This window comes from Poecilia latipinna, unplaced genomic scaffold, assembly GCF_001443285.1.
Source record: "Poecilia latipinna isolate Pla-1442-1.1 unplaced genomic scaffold, P_latipinna-1.0 Scaffold1290, whole genome shotgun sequence".
NCBI lineage: Eukaryota > Metazoa > Chordata > Actinopteri > Cyprinodontiformes > Poeciliidae > Poecilia > Poecilia latipinna.
In genome coordinates, this window is record NW_015113906.1 from 1 (window position 1) to 19,362 (window position 19,362).

General features: G+C 40.1%; 1 protein-coding gene across 1 annotated transcript; it reads right to left on the reverse strand.

The window, feature by feature from the left end:
- Window positions 1–3,202: 3,202 nt before the first annotated feature.
- On the reverse strand, window positions 3,203–17,210 carry ubp1 (upstream binding protein 1). Its single transcript, XM_015055020.1, has 16 exons — window positions 15,964–17,210; window positions 12,924–13,075; window positions 11,114–11,190; window positions 10,925–11,030; window positions 10,734–10,840; window positions 10,445–10,597; window positions 10,243–10,353; window positions 8,182–8,289; window positions 7,811–7,917; window positions 7,648–7,702; window positions 6,105–6,198; window positions 5,699–5,789; window positions 5,490–5,608; window positions 5,260–5,402; window positions 4,124–4,175; window positions 3,203–4,022 (listed from the first exon to the last, which is right to left on the reverse strand). The coding sequence occupies exons 1-16, from the start codon at window positions 16,077–16,079 to the stop codon at window positions 3,985–3,987; spliced, it is 1,629 nt and encodes a 542-aa protein (XP_014910506.1). The 5' UTR covers window positions 16,080–17,210; the 3' UTR covers window positions 3,203–3,984.
- Window positions 17,211–19,362: the final 2,152 nt, after the last annotated feature.

The following is a 19,362-nucleotide window of genomic DNA, read 5'->3' on the forward strand; positions in this document are numbered from 1 at the left end:
ACTTCAACCAAAAATCAACGATTCTAACTATTTTTCAACGTTGATTTAACATCATGTGCTATCTGGGAATATTCTGGCTTCTTAAAAACAAATCTTATAGCTAAGCAACAGGATGGTGACCCTAAAATTACAGCCAAAGCTACAATGTAATGGTTCTGATTGAAGCTAATACATGTTATAAGAGTCTAGTCAAAGTCCTATTTAAAATTCCATTGAGAATTTTTGGAAAGGACTGAAAATGTATCTTAACTGGCATTCTCCAACTAATCTCACCAAGCATAAGATATTATACAAACAAGGATTAATTAAAATATTACTGTGGATTTGGAAAACTGGGTTAGACAAAACTTGTAGCTTTAGATTAGGCAAAAAGCTTCTAGAAAGCTTTTGGGGTCTGAACTCAAATTCACTCCACTTTTTTTTTTTCTTGTAGAAATTGTTCAATACAGTGCATCAAATTCCTTCCATTTATACTTCATAGTTGCACCATTTACCATCATACAAAGGACAATGAAGTTCATGGTTGCAATGTTGAAAAAATCTAATTGATACTGTAAGAAAAACATCTCATGTCATTCTAATTCATGTATTGAAACCTATGCACCTCCATTCAATTCCAGATTATCTAATAAATATAATTACGTGCTTGAAGGGTTCTTAAGCTATACCTTAAATTTATTTGACAAGAGTCCTTCAGTTCCACAGTGACAAACTGGGCACATATATTTGTTATTTTTTTTCCTAATGTTCATTCAGTGGGTGAAACGTAATTACATAAAACTGTAATCTTAGATACTATGAGAAAAGAAAACAGTCATCCTGACAGATAAAATTCAGCTTAAAGAGTATGCCCCTCATCATTTTCTTCTTGAATAAATATGCAGAACACAGGAGTAAGTTATGAAATTATTTATTCCCAGCACATGTGGTTGTGTACATCTCCAGCATATGATACTGTGCACATGAGAAGCATCAGGTTAACAGTGGTCACCTCTTTCCGGCTCGTGCTCACACAGACAGGCAGACGGTTGGTCAGACCTTCAGCAGACTAAAACTAAAACTTTTTTCCTTTTTACATCCACTCTATTCTTACAAACGCTAGAGTTGATGAACACAGGTTTCTCTGTTGTAGCACTCGCGTTCGTCCGCGCAGACGCCTCAGGAGCTACAGTCCTGGCTCTGGTGCATGTCGAGACACAAACAGCTGCTTTCATAGCCTTGAGAGTTTTATTTGTCGAACTCCTTCTGATCTAGTAAGAAAAGGATGTTGAGGGTGTAGGACTAATGACTACACATCGAACTAGAAGTTTGTGAATTTCTTCAGTGCAGGCTTGGTCTCTAACGTATGGAAAAAGTAACAGGGGGGGGAGAAAAGTTTCGGGGGATACACTCACTGACAAATTTATCTGTCTCCCAGATATCCACATGCTCTTTACTAAGTAGCAAGCTAAACACGACTTCTTTTACCAGCAGAAAAAAACAAACAAACATTGGACATAATGAACAAAATGATACACATGCACACAAATTCTGACACCTTGACAATGTAAACCTCTTCGAAAATGCCAAAACAGACCAACTTGAACCAAAGCAGAGGCCTCAAGCGTGGTGAGGTTTCCTTTCGCTTTTTGATAAGGCCACTCAGAACGCGACCTGTACGTTCTGTGCTAGGCTACGACTCAAAGTTCCCAAGAATGACGTGGCATTTTGATGCATTACCACTGCATACAGGAGCATCCCAATAGAAGATCATGGAAAACCTCATTAATTACTAATTGAATTCAAAAAGTGAAACAAATTCATTATACAGAGGGAGGTCTTTAAAGCATTTATTGCTGTTAATTTTGATGGGCTAACCAAACCACAGAATTCAAATCCTCAACATTATAATACAATAAAAGACCAAATAATAATAATAATAATAATAAAACTTTAATGCAGAAGTGTAATGCTATGGCCATTTTATGGTCCACACAACCATCTCTTTGAGACCCTCAGCAGGTCACTGGTAAAGAAGCCGGCTGTCAGACTGCTGTATCCGACTGTATTAATGGAAAGTTGGGTGGAAAGAAAAAATATGGTACAAGCTCACACCACACAGATGTACTCAGGATATGAAGCACAACGGTCCAATTCCTCGTGTTAAGCCACTCGAAAGCTAGAGACAATGGCAGAAACAGGAGTGTTGCTCAATGGTCCAATGTCCTCCGTCCATATTGAAAACTAAATTTAGCATTTAATAAAAAAAAGGTCCCAAAATGATCCCAAGGGGTCTTAAGGAAGAGTGGAGAGGCACATACACCAAGTTGCTTGAGATTCTTTGGGAAGTTTTCAGTCTGATCATTTGGGGCAAACTCACTTGACCTTAACCCCACCACAACCTTTTTTTTCCCTCCTTCCACTAAACTTTCCATTAATATACCTGGACACAGCCCTTTGAACAGATTCCTTGAAGTTGTTAATAACTTTCTGCTACATAACCATCAAATTAGCACCTTCTACAACCTGATTCTTAATGGTAATAAAAAAATAAAACCTTTTTAATCTTGTGTAATAAGCCAGTTTTTGGACAGTTTTGGTTTCCATGAGTCATCAAAACAAACAAACTTGATACAAATCACTGTGTGTGTAATGATCTAGTTGAGTTTCATCTTTTCAATTAAGTTACGTAAAACAATTTGACAATTTCTAATTTATTGAGATGCAACCGTATGCCTCACCTGCTGCATAATGTTTACAGTAAAAATGGATCTGGAATCAAGGCTTCGGCACCCGGTACAAAATTTGCTGTTTTAAGTCCACCCTCCCCCAACTTTTAAACCAGCTTTAGTGCTTTAAATTTGCACAAATTCAAGACCGGCTGCAGTTTATTCCCTCTCAGATTACACCTGTCAGTCAGTCAGTTTCCCGTTTGGTCCACTATAAAGTAGGTTTCGTTTAAATAGGCACTAATGCTCCACTGGATAGCATCGTCGAGGGGTTTTATCAACTAATTCCCAAAGTCTTCTCGCCATAATTCTGTAAACCAGTGTTTTAATAAAGCAGAGAAGTCAAATAATGATGCGTATGTACTCCATGTATACACTTGAATTTAAAAAAAAATAAAAATAAAAGCCAAGCTAATGAGCTGTTATGGCACCAGAAAGAGTAAATTCATTAAGAGGAACAGAAAGAGCCGACTCAAAAATAGGCAACAAAAAAAAAAAAAAAAAAAAAAAAAAACTGTAAAAGCACAGGCCATACTGGACACACGTTAGCTGAGCGAGACGCAATGTCGACAGAGATATGGCTGTAAGTTTAAATCACATAGTGAGACAATGTGATAAGAACTGATGACGTCATTTTAAAATAGCAAAAAAAAAAAAAAAAAGCCAAAAATGAGAGCATTTCCACTCATTTACCCTGAATATTTGCTCAGCCAATTAGAGAAAGTTAATTAAGACATCCCCGTCGAAGAATGTTAAGTAAGCAGAGTAAGCGGAGTTTGTCGTTCAAGCAACTTGGTATGGATTGCATGCTGTTCAGCAGTACAGTTTCATCAAATACTGGCCTAACGCTGGTTGTTTAGGAAGGGCAACAAGCAATAAGGTGACTTTTTCTTCCCGTCTCTTGCATGCCAGAGCACCATCCACCCCTCTCCCTTGGAGCCTCCACCCTCCCACCTCCACACAGAAACTTTTTGTCTTATATATATTTATAAAAAGACAAAAAAAATTAAATCAAAATACATTGAACAATGTTAACTACCCCCTGATCTCAAATCCTCCCCGATCTCTTCTCCTAACCTTCATCTTAATAATGTTTTCAATATGAAACAGTGGACACACCCATGTCAGATTCTAACATTTACATGGCTTCGGCGCAGTCACTCTGCTTTCCATCGAGCGATCGCTAAAGAGAGACGGGGAGGATGCAGAGCGACAGAAGGAGGCTTCTGCTCCAAAGCAGAGGATGGAGTATTAGTGACGCCATCTGTGCTCTTCACTACTTCAAGATTAGATGAAGTCCTTCGCCCAACTCATCTGGAAAGAGAACAGAAGAGAGGAAAGGGAGAGTAAATCCTAAAATACGGAGAATATGGATAATTACCAGCTCCTCCCTCGTTTTGGAATCGTGTGCTTACCTTTGACAGTGCTGATCAAAAAACAGCTCTCGTCAGACAAGTTGTAAACCATCTAAGAGAACAAATGAGGATAAATGTTGAGTTTTGTTCGATATGTCTGCCAATATTCTCAAAATATGATTTCCTGGTGTTGTTGAAGTAACATCAGTCAATCTAGTAATGCAAAAAACAGTAGAGTATAAATAAGATTCAAATTAGAGAGGTTTGTGGTTTATTTCTCTCCTCAGCTTGCAGATTCAAATCGGCACAAGATGAACCTAGACGAAAATCTGTCATTTGTGAAATGTTTAACAGTTTGCATGCTTAAAAGTATGTCATTTAAGTTTATATCTTAATTTTAATTAATCTGTAATCCTCATCCTAAAATAATCCTTCAGCTGTTTTAGTTTACAGGCGAAGTGGAGCATTCAGGCAAAAACTGTCTTTCTCTGAGTAACAGCATTTCCTGTTTTTTTTTTTTTTTTTTAATAAAATCACTTTCAGTTTTGTGTCCCAACATGTTATTCTGGCGTCTCCTTTACGTTTACCCTTTGCAATCATCACTACAGACTGGTTTGCCTTTTCAGACTTCCAAGCTGGTAAAACAATTCCTGTTGGTAGAAAGCTTAAGGTACATTTTTAAAAACATTCTTTTTAAATAGTTGAGTTGATAAGGAGATTGTGCCAACGATGGAGATTATAAGTGGAACTGCACCAACTGCTCTTTACATGGGCCACAAAAACAGATTAGAGGGATAGATGAGTATTTTGAGGCTGGGAATGATGTTGCACCCGAGTTGAGCATATTCTTGTTGCAAATTAAAAGACGGATAAAATGCAGCGTAACAGATTTCCAAACAACAGATTCTCCTGACTCAGTGATTTCAGGTGAATCTCGATAGGTTTTCATGATGGAGCTATTGGCATACAAGGGACAATTTTTCATATTTTTAATGGGAAACACTGATTACAAAAAAAATTGCATCATTTTCTCATTTGTGAGCAAAAGATATGAATATTTTTGCAAAAATAGTTCAAAACTTGATCAGTGGAACAGATGTAGTTTTCCCACTACAGTTAAATTGTCTGTTTTTAGATGATGATGCGGTTAAAAAAAAAAAAAAAAAGGGAGTGGAGTGGTGTGTGCATGCCAATACCTGGTCGCTTAGTAGGATGTGTATGCCTGTCGGACCCTGCCTGTACACCTGGTGGATCCTTCCCAATGGAATGTCGCACACAGATGCAATCTTACGGATGAGTTCTGCAGCTGTGAGCTCCTCCAAATACAGAGCGTGGTATACTGAAGGGACACAGACAGGCGACGGCGTTAAAGACTTGTGCAAACACGCTTCAGTACTCCATTAGTGTCGAGAAACATTTTGTTCACCGTGTAAACTAGCAGAGCTCCGGTGTTCTCCATTTTCTATTGTGCAGTGCCTCTCCAGCAGGGGGCTCCCTTGAGGAGACTCCTGACAGACGTACACTGTCAATCTGGGACGCACTGACCTGCAACGAGAGGGGACAGTTTACCCACACGGCCACGAAGACGGGCTCACTTTCAGCGCTTTTTCTTCTTACACCAGACACTTTTCTCACCTGGATTTGAGAGCATTGAAGAGTCTGATCCCATCAGCCGGCCCACAAATCTGCACCAGGTCGTCCCGGGTTAACTTCAATAAATCAGAACCTGCGACAGGACAGAGTAAGAGTTTTGCTTTAGTCGTTCTCATGGTCCTAATGTTTACACAGCAGGGCATCTGATTACAGTAATAAAGCTTATAAGACTTTTATTCTGGATCCTTTAAGTGGAAGCACAAATAATTTGTACACTCTTAAAGTGAAATTCAAGAACTTTAACAATTTGAAGGTATGTTTTCAAACTTTTCCAGCACAACACCGTCTCTTTTTAGTTCGTTACCCACTTTCCTGTCAATTCACCATCAAATAAAGGCCACTAGAGCCAATAAAACCTTAAAAAAAACAACAAAAAACGTGTACACACCTGAGAAATGAGAGAAGAGTCTAGTGTAGGAGCTGAAGCGGTTCTTCAACAGCCACTTCTGAGCGTCCTGTATGGAGGCAGTGGGGCTCAGCTGCTGCACAGACGAGACAGAAAGACTTCAGTCGCAACAACACCGAGTTCAACTTTCTGTTAGCAACCATAATGCCAGATGTACTAATCAGTATTTGACTAAATGAAGCGATAATAATCGGACCACTTCCATGTAGCTCACAGCGAGTTGAGATGAGACCAAACATGAGATGATGCAATTGAAGCAAAAGCTGGCTCCACAAAGGTGTGACCTATTAGGCTGGATACACATGCATGCCACACTTTTCAGGTTTTTTATTTGGGAATAATAAAAAAATAGCTTTATATTCGTCTCACTTTATGATTATACCATACTTTGTGTTTGGGCTGAACAAGCACATATCATAACGTAAGCCTTTCTTATCAGAAAATGCCAATAATTGTTGATTAGTTTTTGTTTTAAATATCTGAAATACTATCAAACTGGTAGTATGACGCTTCCCGTTTCATCCAGTTTTCACGCCTAGCTGTAGTTTTTATGTTTTTAAGCATTTATGAGGCACAATGGCGAAACCTCAAACTGCTGCTGCACAATCGATGCATCTACATGTCTATTGCGACATGTATCGTTATTGATTTATTGTCCAGCCCTGATTTGTGTTGCATCGTCACAAAAATTAATCGCAACATGAAAACAGGTGAAAAAGTTCGAGGAGTTTAAATCGTTTTTCAAGACTCAAATTAAGTGCATCAACATTTTATTAAACGTCTCCACAAAAATGAAACCTTGTTCAATCTGAACTCGATTAATGTCAAAGCGGTGACATAATTTGAATCTGAATGCATCTGTGTTTTTACAGAAACAGCCATAAATGTGCAGATATTTTCTTTTCACCTGACAATTTAATGTGTTTGTGTACAGATATATGAACACTGATGATTAAAGATGTCTGATTAAATGTGACTAGGGCTGGAATGATTAATCCAATTAACTGTGATTAATCAATTACTGAAATAACTGTCAACTAAATTAGAAATCGATTATTAACTGGAGTATAACAACTCAAAAAGGCCATTTACTTAAAAACCCCCAACAAACTCAGAGCAAATATTAAGTCAAAGCTGTACAAAAAATGTAGCATTTAACATTAAGAACATTTGTGTATAAATATGTTTTACCCTGAACTCCTTAAGTGGGATAGTTTTGCCTTCACCTGGTTCAGATTCTGTAAAATAAATCTACAAACATTCACTAAAGGCATCCATTGTTACTGTATTCTAAGCCAAAAAATGTAAAGTTTCTCATTTAAAAAAGGAATTGATTTGTTTATTTGCATCTTTTAGTGCATTTCTAATATCATATAAAAAGTTTTAAATGGTTAAATGAAAAATTTCTATAATGTCACATTAATTGTCACAATAATCAATAGAATAATCGATTACGAAAATAATGGTTAGCTTCAGGCCTAATTGTGACCAAATCAGCCAGGAGCAGAAACAACTAGATACTAACCTCCGAGTTGCCATGGCCACCAGGATCTGCTTGGTGATTGGGTGAGGATGAGTCACTGGAAAACAAAAAACAAACAAAAAAAAAAAATTTAAAGATCAACATGAATGACTTTTCAATGTGACCATGAAAATGAATGAATTCGCTAAACAATAAACTGAAGTACCTGTCCAGCACCGAGGAGGTTGTGTAGGTGGAAAGTGGGGTGGAGGTGAAGGAGGGGGTAGCTGCCTGGCTGGTGCTGGTGTAGGCGGCGTCTGGCCACGGGGAGCACTGGGCAGAGACACAGACGTATATAAATGCTGCAGTGATTACACACCGATAATAAAATAAATGAAACTTTAAATACGCCTAAGAAAAGTGTGTGGAAAAGTAAGTATACACTGGGAATTTAGCTTTGCGCCACTCCTCCAAATTACAAACATGTAGCATTGCACTATCCCAATCACACCAGTTGAATGTTTACTGGTTTGAAATGGAGACGGAGAATAGACGGCAGGACCAGGAAGGAGCGGGAGAGGACAGCAGGGTGCTTACACTGCCTCTCTTGGCCAAGGAGTCGCCACAGTCAGCGGGAAGTGTCCGCTTGCTGGACTTTTTCAGCTCATGGTCACCCGAATCTTCTATGATGGGTTCAAGCCTCGTCTGCATTCAGACACACAGCAGAGGTTAGCTGGCCTGTGACTCACACCAACACACACACACAGATCGGGGACTTCTCACTCAGTACCAAAAGAAAAGTCCAAAAAAACCCTAAAGGATTTGTTGGATCTATATTGTCAGGTTTCCTACACATAATTCATGTAAAAACTCCAGACTTTTCTTCAGAGTTGTCAGTTCTTTTCGTCCAGTTTAAAATGGAAAGAAACGTTTCTGGAAGGAAGGACAAGCAAGAAAGGAAAGAAGCGAGGAAGAAGAAGAAACAAAGAGAGGAAGGACTGAAGGGATGACAAGAAAGGAAGGAAACTAGGATACAAGCAAGTGAGAAACAAAGGACAAGCGAGAAAGGAGACTGAAGAGAAAGGAGGACGTTTACAAGGTATAAGAAGATATTAGGAAGGAAGGCGGTGCAAAGAGGGGAAAATGGAAGGAAAAAGAAAGACAAGATGACAAAAAAAGAAGGGAAAGAAGGAAAGCAAAGAAGAAGACACAGGACAAAGGCATGAGGAAGGAAAGAAATCATTTATGGGACAGGGAATAGAGTGAAAATACAAATATTTTTGATACATTTTAACCTCCATTCTTGTCCAGATTGGTAATACTACAATTGTGCTTTGAAGGTTTTACTTCTCTACAGACTCAACTTGTTGCTGATGGTGTGTAATTACATTTTTAGTTCTTGTCTGAAACATGCGCATCAATTTCTTACAAAAAAAGTAAAAAACAACACGTCAAATACAAACAACAAGTCGTCGTGTTTCTGTCCGACGAATCTGTACTGCAAAACTTTGGGAGCCAATCACACGAGTCCGTCTCAACTCAGCAGTTTGCCGTTTTAGAAATATCGGTGTAAAATATTAAATATTTCTACACTGATGTTGGACTCTGTTAAATCGTGTGATTTCTTCTTCTCATATCACATCTGTGAAGCTACATTATTAAGATAATTTGTAGAAAATAATCGCAGCGATCTGCAGAATTGATGCTCAGCTCACCGCTTGCTCTGCGATGCAACTAGGTTGTTTATTTGAACCTGAAGCAGGTAACTGCTAAGATTTATGGGTAAATCTTTTTTTATTGAGGTTGTCCTTAGTCCCCCAGTGTGTTTGTGTTTGCGTAGGTTTATAACTCAGGCTGTTGTTTCTATAGTAAAAGTTGTGAATAACCAGAGGCGGTGCACCACAGCTTTACTTCAGAAAGACGGTTTTGTGTCATTGCAAACTGTCTCCAAGTGCAAATAACACACTGCTTTCTTTTAGCAGCAGGAAGTGGTTTTCGCAACTATAGCAGCAGCCTAAACATTATATACAAGAAGAGGCCACTGACCCCGCTGCTCAGGAAAAACTGCAGTGTTAATCTTTGAAGTATCTCTAGTGGATTGAAGCTTTACGCTCAAGATGGGAGTTATTGTCACGAACCACAGCAACTTTAAAGGTTTGTTCTAATCTACCATTTTAAGAAGCCAGTTCTCCTAATCCAATGCAACTGGATTAAGCATGTGAGCCAAGATAATTAATAAGCTTAAGAATCAAACTGTGCTTCAATTTGTTAGTCGGGTGGATTATTAATAAAATATCAATCAGGAAGGGTGGAAGTGAAAGCTCTGTATAAAGATAACATCGCTTCGCTTTGCGTTTCCTCCCTGGAGTTTTTACCAAAGAGGTTTTAACGACACCTTTGTTACCAGAGACAAACGGTGATGCAACCATATGAATCCTCAGTGACTCTGGAGTAAAAATCCAGGCTCTCAAAAGGACAGAACAAAACGAATGGCAACTCTGCCCATTAACACGTAATTGCTTCGAATTATTGCTAGCAGCGACTCTGCTGGAGTTAATGCAGTGGAAAAAACTCTGGTGCCATCCTTAAACTGTGTTGTAAAACGACATTTCCTTTGTGCAAAAGCAAAAATAAGCCTTTAAGGGGAATCATTCTAACCTCTGAAAGGATAGTGGTATCATAGGAGGGTTGGTACTTCTCCTTCTCCTGAGGGGTGCGCTTCTCCATTTTCTCCCTGTCAGTCTTCTGCTTACGGTCCGCCCCCTTTGGCTGAACGGGGAGAAGACAAGGAGAAACATTGATATATATATAAAAAATAAAAAAAATGTGTCATTTTACCAGGAAGAGACAAAGTGCGTACCTTAAAAACTTTAATCTGACAGGAAGCGGAGTGGAGGTGCTCCATGTACTCTCCACCGTCTCCCTGGGTGAACGTGTCGATCTGGATCCTGAACGGGACGCCCTTCTCTCCGCCATGCTTCCTGGGGGTGAACTCCGTGCTGATGCAGTGCACCTGCAGACACGACCAAGGCGATGTGATCAAGAGACGCCGTTTGATGTGGAAACTCAGGTGGCAGCAGGCGAAAGGAGAGCGAGTGTGGTTTGAGAAATTGGGGGAATTTTTTTTTTTTTTTTTTTTTTTTTTTTACCTGAACGAAAACAGACGTTCTTTTGTTCATGTCCCACAGAAACTCTGCAGCGTTGAGCTGGGAGGGGTGAGTCTTGGGCTCAACAATGCCCACTGACATGGGAATATCTGTTTCAGACAGAGATATTTGAGCTGCGTATCACACACGCACGGGACAGTAGAGAGTAAACATTTCTCTGCAGGCTTCTTTACCGATGTCAAGGAGACGGTCCCCAGGACGATTCCACTTCCAGCCCTCCAGCTGCTGGTGCTCTGTGTACTGCAGCCGCCGGTCATGAAACACTACCCGTACTGTGCTCTACACACACATGCATGTTAGATATGAGGAGCACAAGATGCAAGAAGCAGATGTTTCTCCTCTAGCTGCAGCGGTTCCCTCACCTTCACCATCTTGTTGTTGAGCTCTGGTAACTCCCCTGCTTTCCTGTTGTCCAACATACGGATCTCATAAGACTGGCCTGAACGGGAGAAAGGAGAGAAACCGGATGAAGTACCCAATGCAAAGATAAAATAAATAAATAAAATAACATCCTGGTTTTGCAATAATCCTGGTTTTTTAACAATCTTATACCAAATATGTAAATTTCTTCCATGCAGTTCCCAGCAGGGATAAAAACACTTCATAATGGATCAATCAGTTGCAGCCAATTGATCCACCAATCAGCTGCAACGCTTTTAATTATGACAATAATAAAATGAAGAAACCACTCAGGTTTAACAGTGAGATGGAAAAGATGCAACACAGGAAATGCAACATGAAAAAAAACTTACATGGTTGAATTTACAAACAAACGCCGCACTTTACATTTCAGATAAAACTGCTTCCTGCATTCCTAGGAATAATGGCTGCCATTAAATCCGCTGTTTACATTATTCATCATATAAAAAACACCCTGATGAAGTGATTATGAAGCTACATGCAGTTTGTTTTTTCTGTATGTGACACATGTTGTTTGTGTTATCAGTCTATATTACAAAAACAATAAACTGGCCAAAAAATAAATACATTTAGCTCCTGATTCTGGTCAAGTTAGAAGTTTTTGTTTCTTAACAAAACAACCCAAAGACAAATTAAAAAAAAAAAAAGAGTTCTCATAAAATGCATATTGAATGCAAAAGGATTTCTTGCAATAAATATAAAGTTCATCTTAATTTCCCTTAAACACTTGAAAGCGTTTAATACCCGAGCGTCATGATGCGTCAGTCATAATGAATCACCTGCAACATGCAGACTTACAACTTCTCTACCTTTGAAAACAACAAATGTCACCGAATGTACTACAGACAACGAGAGTTTGCGCAGTGCTTAAACATTTAGCTGACATTTATTACAGCAAGTCACCATTACGATCTGTTTATCAAATGTAACAATACATTAGGATGAAGCTAGTCAGACATCCTGAATGTTTGGGGCGTATCCTTCCCTCCACACACCTGATTCGGGTGGGTGGATAGATACTTTATTTATAACCAAGTAGCTCTTAACAGACTTCTGGTGCTAAAGCAGAGAAACATCTAAAACATGAAGGACGGAGCTCCTGAGGACCAGAAGTGAAAATCACTAACTTAAGAGTAATCATTCAACCCTACAGTCATGTTTTTAAACTGTGGGAGAAAGCCAGAGTACCTGGAGAGAATCCACTAATGCATGAGGAGAACCATAAAAACTCCCAGGCTAGAAGTTGATCCTAGCACCTCCTTGATGCAAGGCTACAGTGCTGCCCAATTTATTATCCAGTGCATCAATTTTTATATGCGACCGTTTGTGCTAAATATCCAAAACTCTCCATTTTACAAAAACAGTTTTCTCCTCTGTCGGAATTAATTCAAGTGCTGAATTTTGCATGTGGAAACTACAGGCGATGGGCGTAAAATTTACAGATATTAAAAAGTCTGTGTAGCTAAAGTTGCACAATATTCTGAGCTGCAATCATACTGGTAGCACCAACTAACAGTGAGGTAGGTTTTTACATTTCGAGCATCATGCACAAATCTTCTAGAGTTTGTTAAACTCAAAAGAGTCTAAGAAACATTACGATGGAAGAACAGAAAGCAAAAGGAAAATTGGGTGTAATTCCTATCAAGGTAGCCGTCTTGATATTCAAAAGTTTATCACAGTTGCATGTTTTCTTAAAATTGAGCGACGCTGCTTGGAGTTTAAGTAGTTTCAGTGAATTAAATATCCCGTTACCTTGGTTTAGGTATGTGAGCGTCTCGTCGTGCAGCTTGACAGCAGGCGAGGTGGCGGCGCACAGCACATACTGGAATGGGGGATTTTTGGTCTTGCCTTCAGGTGGAAGGTTGGAGTCCTCCTGCTTAAAGATGGGCAGAGCCAGCACATCGCTGAAAGACAGAGACGGACGAGTCAGGGAGGCGGCAGGACGCAGAAAAGACCAAAAAACAAAATGACATCTGAAGAGCTGAAGCACAGCTTAATAATATCCAATATAAAGCTTAACTCAAGTCTTAATGATGCAGAGTTTATTTTTTATTTTTAATCTCATCTCTAGTGTTTAACTTTATTGCCTCATAAGCGCCATAATATTTGAAAAGCGTAAATTATTTCTGCCTCCATTTGTCAAAACTGGATTCTCTTGGTTCTTATCTCAAATACATTTGTCACACTTAAAACTTCCAGATTAAGTTATTAAACAAATCTGCCTGTTTTAGGGGCGATAAAGGCGCTTCATTGATCAAACTGGTCTCTTATTATAGATGCATGAGGCTTCAGCACGACGCATGATTAGAAACACCCAGACACCGCTCAAGATGCTGACATGTGTCATTTCTCACACGTGTTAATCCAGACAGTCGACCTGTCCTCAGTTAACCCCGACAAACACTAATGTTGGCTGAATCGAGCATGTGCGAGTGGAAAAATACTGAAAAATTAACTCCATCACTGAAAAGCATTCCATTTATAGGAATATTTCGCAGAGTCATGAGCGAAGCAGGAATGCCTAAACTTTCTCTCGGTTTCCTTGGTGTAAATATACAGCAGACTGTCCTATTGTAACCCTACTGAGCCGTCCAAACCGCCGTCCTTTGACCTATTCTGGCCACCTGAAACCTGAAGAGTGTCTTCCACTGAAACATTTTGTTCCCACCAGCTGCTGACTTCAAACCCATCCCGGGTATCACAGATAGCACACTCTCTATTTTCACTAATTCACTTAGGTGCATGCCATGAATTCAGCACTGGTGAACTCGCTTGCCCTCATGGGCGACTGGCACACACACCTACGTCACACACAGATAAACAGGCAGGAGGAGGAGGAGGAGAGGGGCGTCTGATAAACACACGCTCATCCCTGGAGGTCTTGCCCCCTGAACGCAGAAATATCAACAGCTCCCAGTGAGCAAAACACAGCATAGTGAAAACCCAGTAAGGGAACAGGTGCTTCACCGCAATACCACTTGCAACTTCTGGAGAGTTTAGAAAATTAAAAAAAAAAAAAAAACAAACAAACATGGGAAACATTTATGGATTGTACACAGATTGACTGGAAATGCTGACTTTGCCACATTTACAATGTTTACGCAGCCAGGATTCAGTCCAGCACCCACGTGTTAATCATTTCAGGTCGACACTAAGAAGACAAACACCAGGCTGTAGAAATTAACCAGGATTTCAACAAAGTGACCAAAGTCTGTGTGATGATGCTGCAGCCAGAGGGACTTTAGTTTGTGATTTGATCGTAATAAGCAAGTAGCGATTTCCCTCCATCTTGAGCTGGCTGAAAGAAGGATACAAAAATTATTACCCCTCTCTCTCCCCCTCTAAATTTGCCTATAAGTATTTGTGGTTGAGAACAACAAGAACAAAAAAGAAAATACAGAGAAAGTAAAGCATCAGAGTTCTGCACCTTTCGACAGCTACTATCCTGCAACTCAGATAAATCTCTGCTCCATCACACATAAATCAGATGAATGGATCATTACAGGGCTTCTGCAGAACTTGCTGCCTACTGAAGAGGAAAATCAGCCGCTGGAGCAGAGATGCATCTAAACGTGGCAGGACAGTGACTCAACAACTGGAGATGCTACAGTGTATTAAGGCAGCTGTTATTAAAGCTACTGTTTGCTAAGCTAATGGCATTAGCAGAATGCTAATAAAACATTTTATAGCTGGCACTGTGAAGTAACAGAGTGGCTGTTTTAAAAACAATCGGAAAAGTGGAAGAAATGGAAAAGTTTGATGAACAGCTGGAGATCGTTGGCAAAATGTTGCTTTATTTTTAACATAAAACAATCAGAAAAGAAAAGTTTTTGTAGCAATGGCTAAGAGAAGATCAACTCAGCGAACCCGACGATATCCTGTAATTCTGGTTTGTCACATCAGTTAGGTATTCATTTCAAATCTATGCCATTTTGTAAAGTGTGTGCAAAACGTATGCACATCAAAAAAAGTTAATTATTTATATAAACGAGCCGTGCATCTGGTATATTCATGAATTACTGTGAAAATTTAGCAGCTTAATTTTCTGCAAACTATATAAAATTATTCATTTTGCTTCCAATGTTTTCTGAATCAAGTTTCTGGACTAAATATTAATGTCCGTCTAACAGTTTTTTGTTTATTCTCAAGAAATACTGATATTCTTATTCTGAACCACAATGGCTAAACATTACAAAAGAAGGCACAACCTCTTCCTCCCTCCAAATATTAATCATTACTCCACAGATCGATAAATAGGTAAAGTTCACAATAAGCACCTCCCTTATTTACACAAAGTTGTGCACAGCATGTTCCATGCTGTCACATGTAAGCCCAGACACATTTAAACAGAGTGAGGCCGCTGGCTCAGACCCAGAGAAAACCCTTTGCATTCCACATACCATCAGAAACAAAGCTACTACCGTCTCCCCACGCACTTCCTAGTCGAAACTAAGTCTGTATATGTTGTAGCAACAAGCCCATTGTGTTTGTGAGGGAACAGGATCAGCTGATCTGACGTGTTTACCTCCCCCTCTTCACAACATGAAACGGGATTTTTTCCGTCTACGGTTTTGTGAATTTGTGTAATCTAATGTTTGACCTCGATCGTGGCACCCCGCAGTGACTGCTGTGCTGCAGTTCTCAAAACAAAGAGAAACCATTACACCCAGTGCAACAGGGAACAACACCACCACCTGCCCAGCCAGACATCTTTAACGTTTCACCATCCAGACAGTGTGTGTGTGTGTGTGTGTGTGTGTGTGTGTGTGTATTTGTCCTGCACGTCTCTAACCTCATGCTGTAAGCTCCAGCCCCGAGCTCCTGTCCGATGCCAGACAGGCTAGCATCGAAGTCATGCACCAGCCCCGACTCGATGGTGGCATCGTCCATCTTCAGCACCCAGGCCATGGACCCCAGCTCCTTGTCCTCGGCTTCTACCCGGAGGGCCGCCAGCTTGCTTCAGGTAAAGGCTCGGCTAGCGAGCGAGAGAGGGCTCTGCAGCTTGTGAGAGACACCCGTCGGAGCAAAGTTCTGCTGCTAAGCCCGTTAGCTGCTCATCGGCAGGCTGGGAAGGCGAACAGGTAGTTTTGCCCGGAGACTGAATTCACCACCATAATTATGTTTGGCTTATTGAAGCTGTTTTCCCTCCAAACTAGTGGCAAACTGCCCCAGAGAAAGAATAAGTTAGAACCCCATCAGCTAGCAAACAGTCGTGACGAAAGATGCGGACTGATTGTCAGCATGCTAACGTTAGCTAGCTTTACAAAGCCATCTTTTATAAAGCCAGAGCTAACCCAACAGCCTCGTCGACGCTTCGTTGAGTGTTTCCCAACAGCCTGGCGAGCGTCCGTTCAGCAGAATGCAACAAGCTGAGAAACTGTATAGCAAGAGTCCAAAAGCCGCATCCCACGCAGCGTCCGCACAGCTGTTGCTACCTGGCTATCAAGCTAACTAGCATCAACTTCATTTGCTTTGAATCAGCTGCTCAGTGACCTAAACCCAGTGCTCTTCAGGCACACTCTGTACCATTCCAGCCAGGTCCTCTCTTCTCATAGCGGTTGGGAAATCACCGCTCGGGCTTCCCGTCTTTCAGACGTAGTCCTTTAACCATCGAAAATGTACCGTTTGACACAAAAACAGGTATCAACATGGCTCCCTCGATGTTCAGACTGACTCTAGCTTCTTGCTGGGTCACCACCGCCAGCCTCAGGAACGATGCCAGAACGAAAACCATCCAATCACAAGCCGTCTTCTGTGCCCACTGCAGAAGCATTAGCCAATCAGAGGCTTCCCAGCTTCCGTCATTGTGTTTCACTAGCAATGGGAATTCCGAATATTTTCAAGAGATCCGAATAATTTGGCTCATTTTGTAAACAAGAGTTGGCTGTTTTGCTGATACAGAACTATTTAAAATAGTCAATCCAGGTTCTGGTATTATTTGTATGAGTCATTCTCAGACACAAATATATAAAACAGTATCTCACATTTGATGTGTAATTTCCACCGTCTCACACACTGCACTCACTCTCCCCATGAAAAATGATCGGTCTGTGTTTGCTTTGTCTTTGCATCAGAGCTCATGCTTGAAATTCACTGGGTCAGTGATTCTAACCAGTTCATAAAGTATGCAGAAGTAGAATTCTGATTTATCTCCGTCACCTTTAAACATGCAATAATAATTTTTGTCATCGTTTAAATGAAGAAACGAATCAAATGAATCCCAAACTGTTCAAGAATTAATGCCGCATTCAAGCAGAATACACAGGTATGTTCGGAACTGCATAAAATACACACCGACTCTCATAGTTCACATAAGTGAACCGATCAATTGAGTCGGCTCGTTCTCGACTAACACGCACCACGGTGTTTAGCTCTCAAGAGAAACTGTATATTTACAAAGTAATAACTGTCAAAATATGAGCAGTGCAGACTCAGCTCGGTGAGCTCCGTACCAGCTGCTGCTGTCTCCATCGCCGTGTCTCTGCACCGGAGCCCGGAAGTTTTCGGTGTAGGACTGCCAGAACAACATTTGTACGTCCCAACAGCTGTTGTCGCCCCGGTGCGATTCAGTTCTGCTGTAAATCAACGCGATTCAGCCCCCGGCACCACAAGGATCCAAACGAAACCGAAGCGCTTCATTTTCATGTCAGTAAGAGGAGAAGGGGGGGAAAAAACACAACGTCTCGGCCACAGACTTCTAGAGTTTATCTCCGTTTGCTTTTCTCCGCTCCGCCTGGTTAGTGATTATCAGCCGGAGCCTGACGGTGTCGCAAGTGTTGGAGAGTGTAAAGGTTCCCCCCCCTCCAAGCAGGATACAGGCGCTATTTTGGACCGAGGGGCTCGACCCGCCACACCCCGTAATTAGCGTCTCTTCTTTGGAAATCCCGCTTAATGATTTATATCGAGACCCAAAATCTTTCAATTCAATAAAGAAGTGATAATTGAACATAAATGAATCAATATTTTAATTTGTATACATTCATCACTAATTGAAGGTGTAAAATCAGATGTTAAAAGCATCGGAAATTATTTATTAGATAATATAAGTAAGAGTGCTAACTAACTCAGTTATAAATAAGGTGATTGGTCTGAAAATAAACTGCTGTGCTGATTTACCAATCAGGTGTTAGGATCTATGTAAGGTGCCAGAACTATTATAGTGACATTTAAATAGTTACATAATGGAAAATAGTACAGGGAAACATAAAAAAAATGAAACTCAAAGGTCTTAAAGTGGTTTTACAAAATGCTTTTTAAATACTTAAACATCTCAACTTATTTTAAGTATTTCTTATCTAAAATTATGTACAAAATAGAAAAACGGAAGTAAAACACGCTATATAAACGAGGCAATGAAGAAAATGTATTTCTTCATTTGTAGAAATCTAATGCTTTTTTGTACTAAAACCTAAAATTGGGAATAAAGCAATGTTTCTTTAACAATCAAATAAATAGACTTTATGAAGTAAATGTTCAAAAATGCAATAATAAAGCTTTTGTTTGCTGATGCAGCACGTCTTTAGTAAGAAAGAATAAGAGGTTGCTGAGTTTGATTCATAAAAAAGAAGCTGGAATATGTGGACAGCATTTCTTGGTGCAAAAAGAATGCATCAGATATTTTAGATTGGTAAAACGTTACATTAAAAAAAATCAACGAGTACATAAAGATGGAAATACTGTCTTAATTTGTAGTTAAATGATATACCAGCTGATGCAGTCAGTGTCTTCGAAATGTTTTACTTTGCAAACTTTTTCACTTCTTATGCAACCGCAAGCTTAAATGTATTTTATGATGCACCAACTCAAAGCTGTGCACAATTGTGGAGTGAAAGGAGTGTTATTGCCTTCTGAGGAAAGATTTGAAGAACATTAGTTCACCAACGGCATCATTAAAACAAAGCAACACAGGAGGAGTTGCAGAAAAATGTAGAAAATCGCTCGTACCGACAAAATGTGAAAGCCGTAATGGGTGGGAATACTTTGGAAAGTCCTAATGATTGTTCTGAGGGATGCGTTCACTGACTTGGCCGTTAGGCAGCAGCTCCCTGGGAGTCCAGCAGATTTACGGGTCAGACCCGAGTCTGGTTTTCTCTTCAGCGGCTCCTAAATATACAGCCCAGAGAACTAACAGATGCATACCTGAAATTCAGCACCAGCAACTCAAATAGCCATATTGCAGGAGGATTAAATG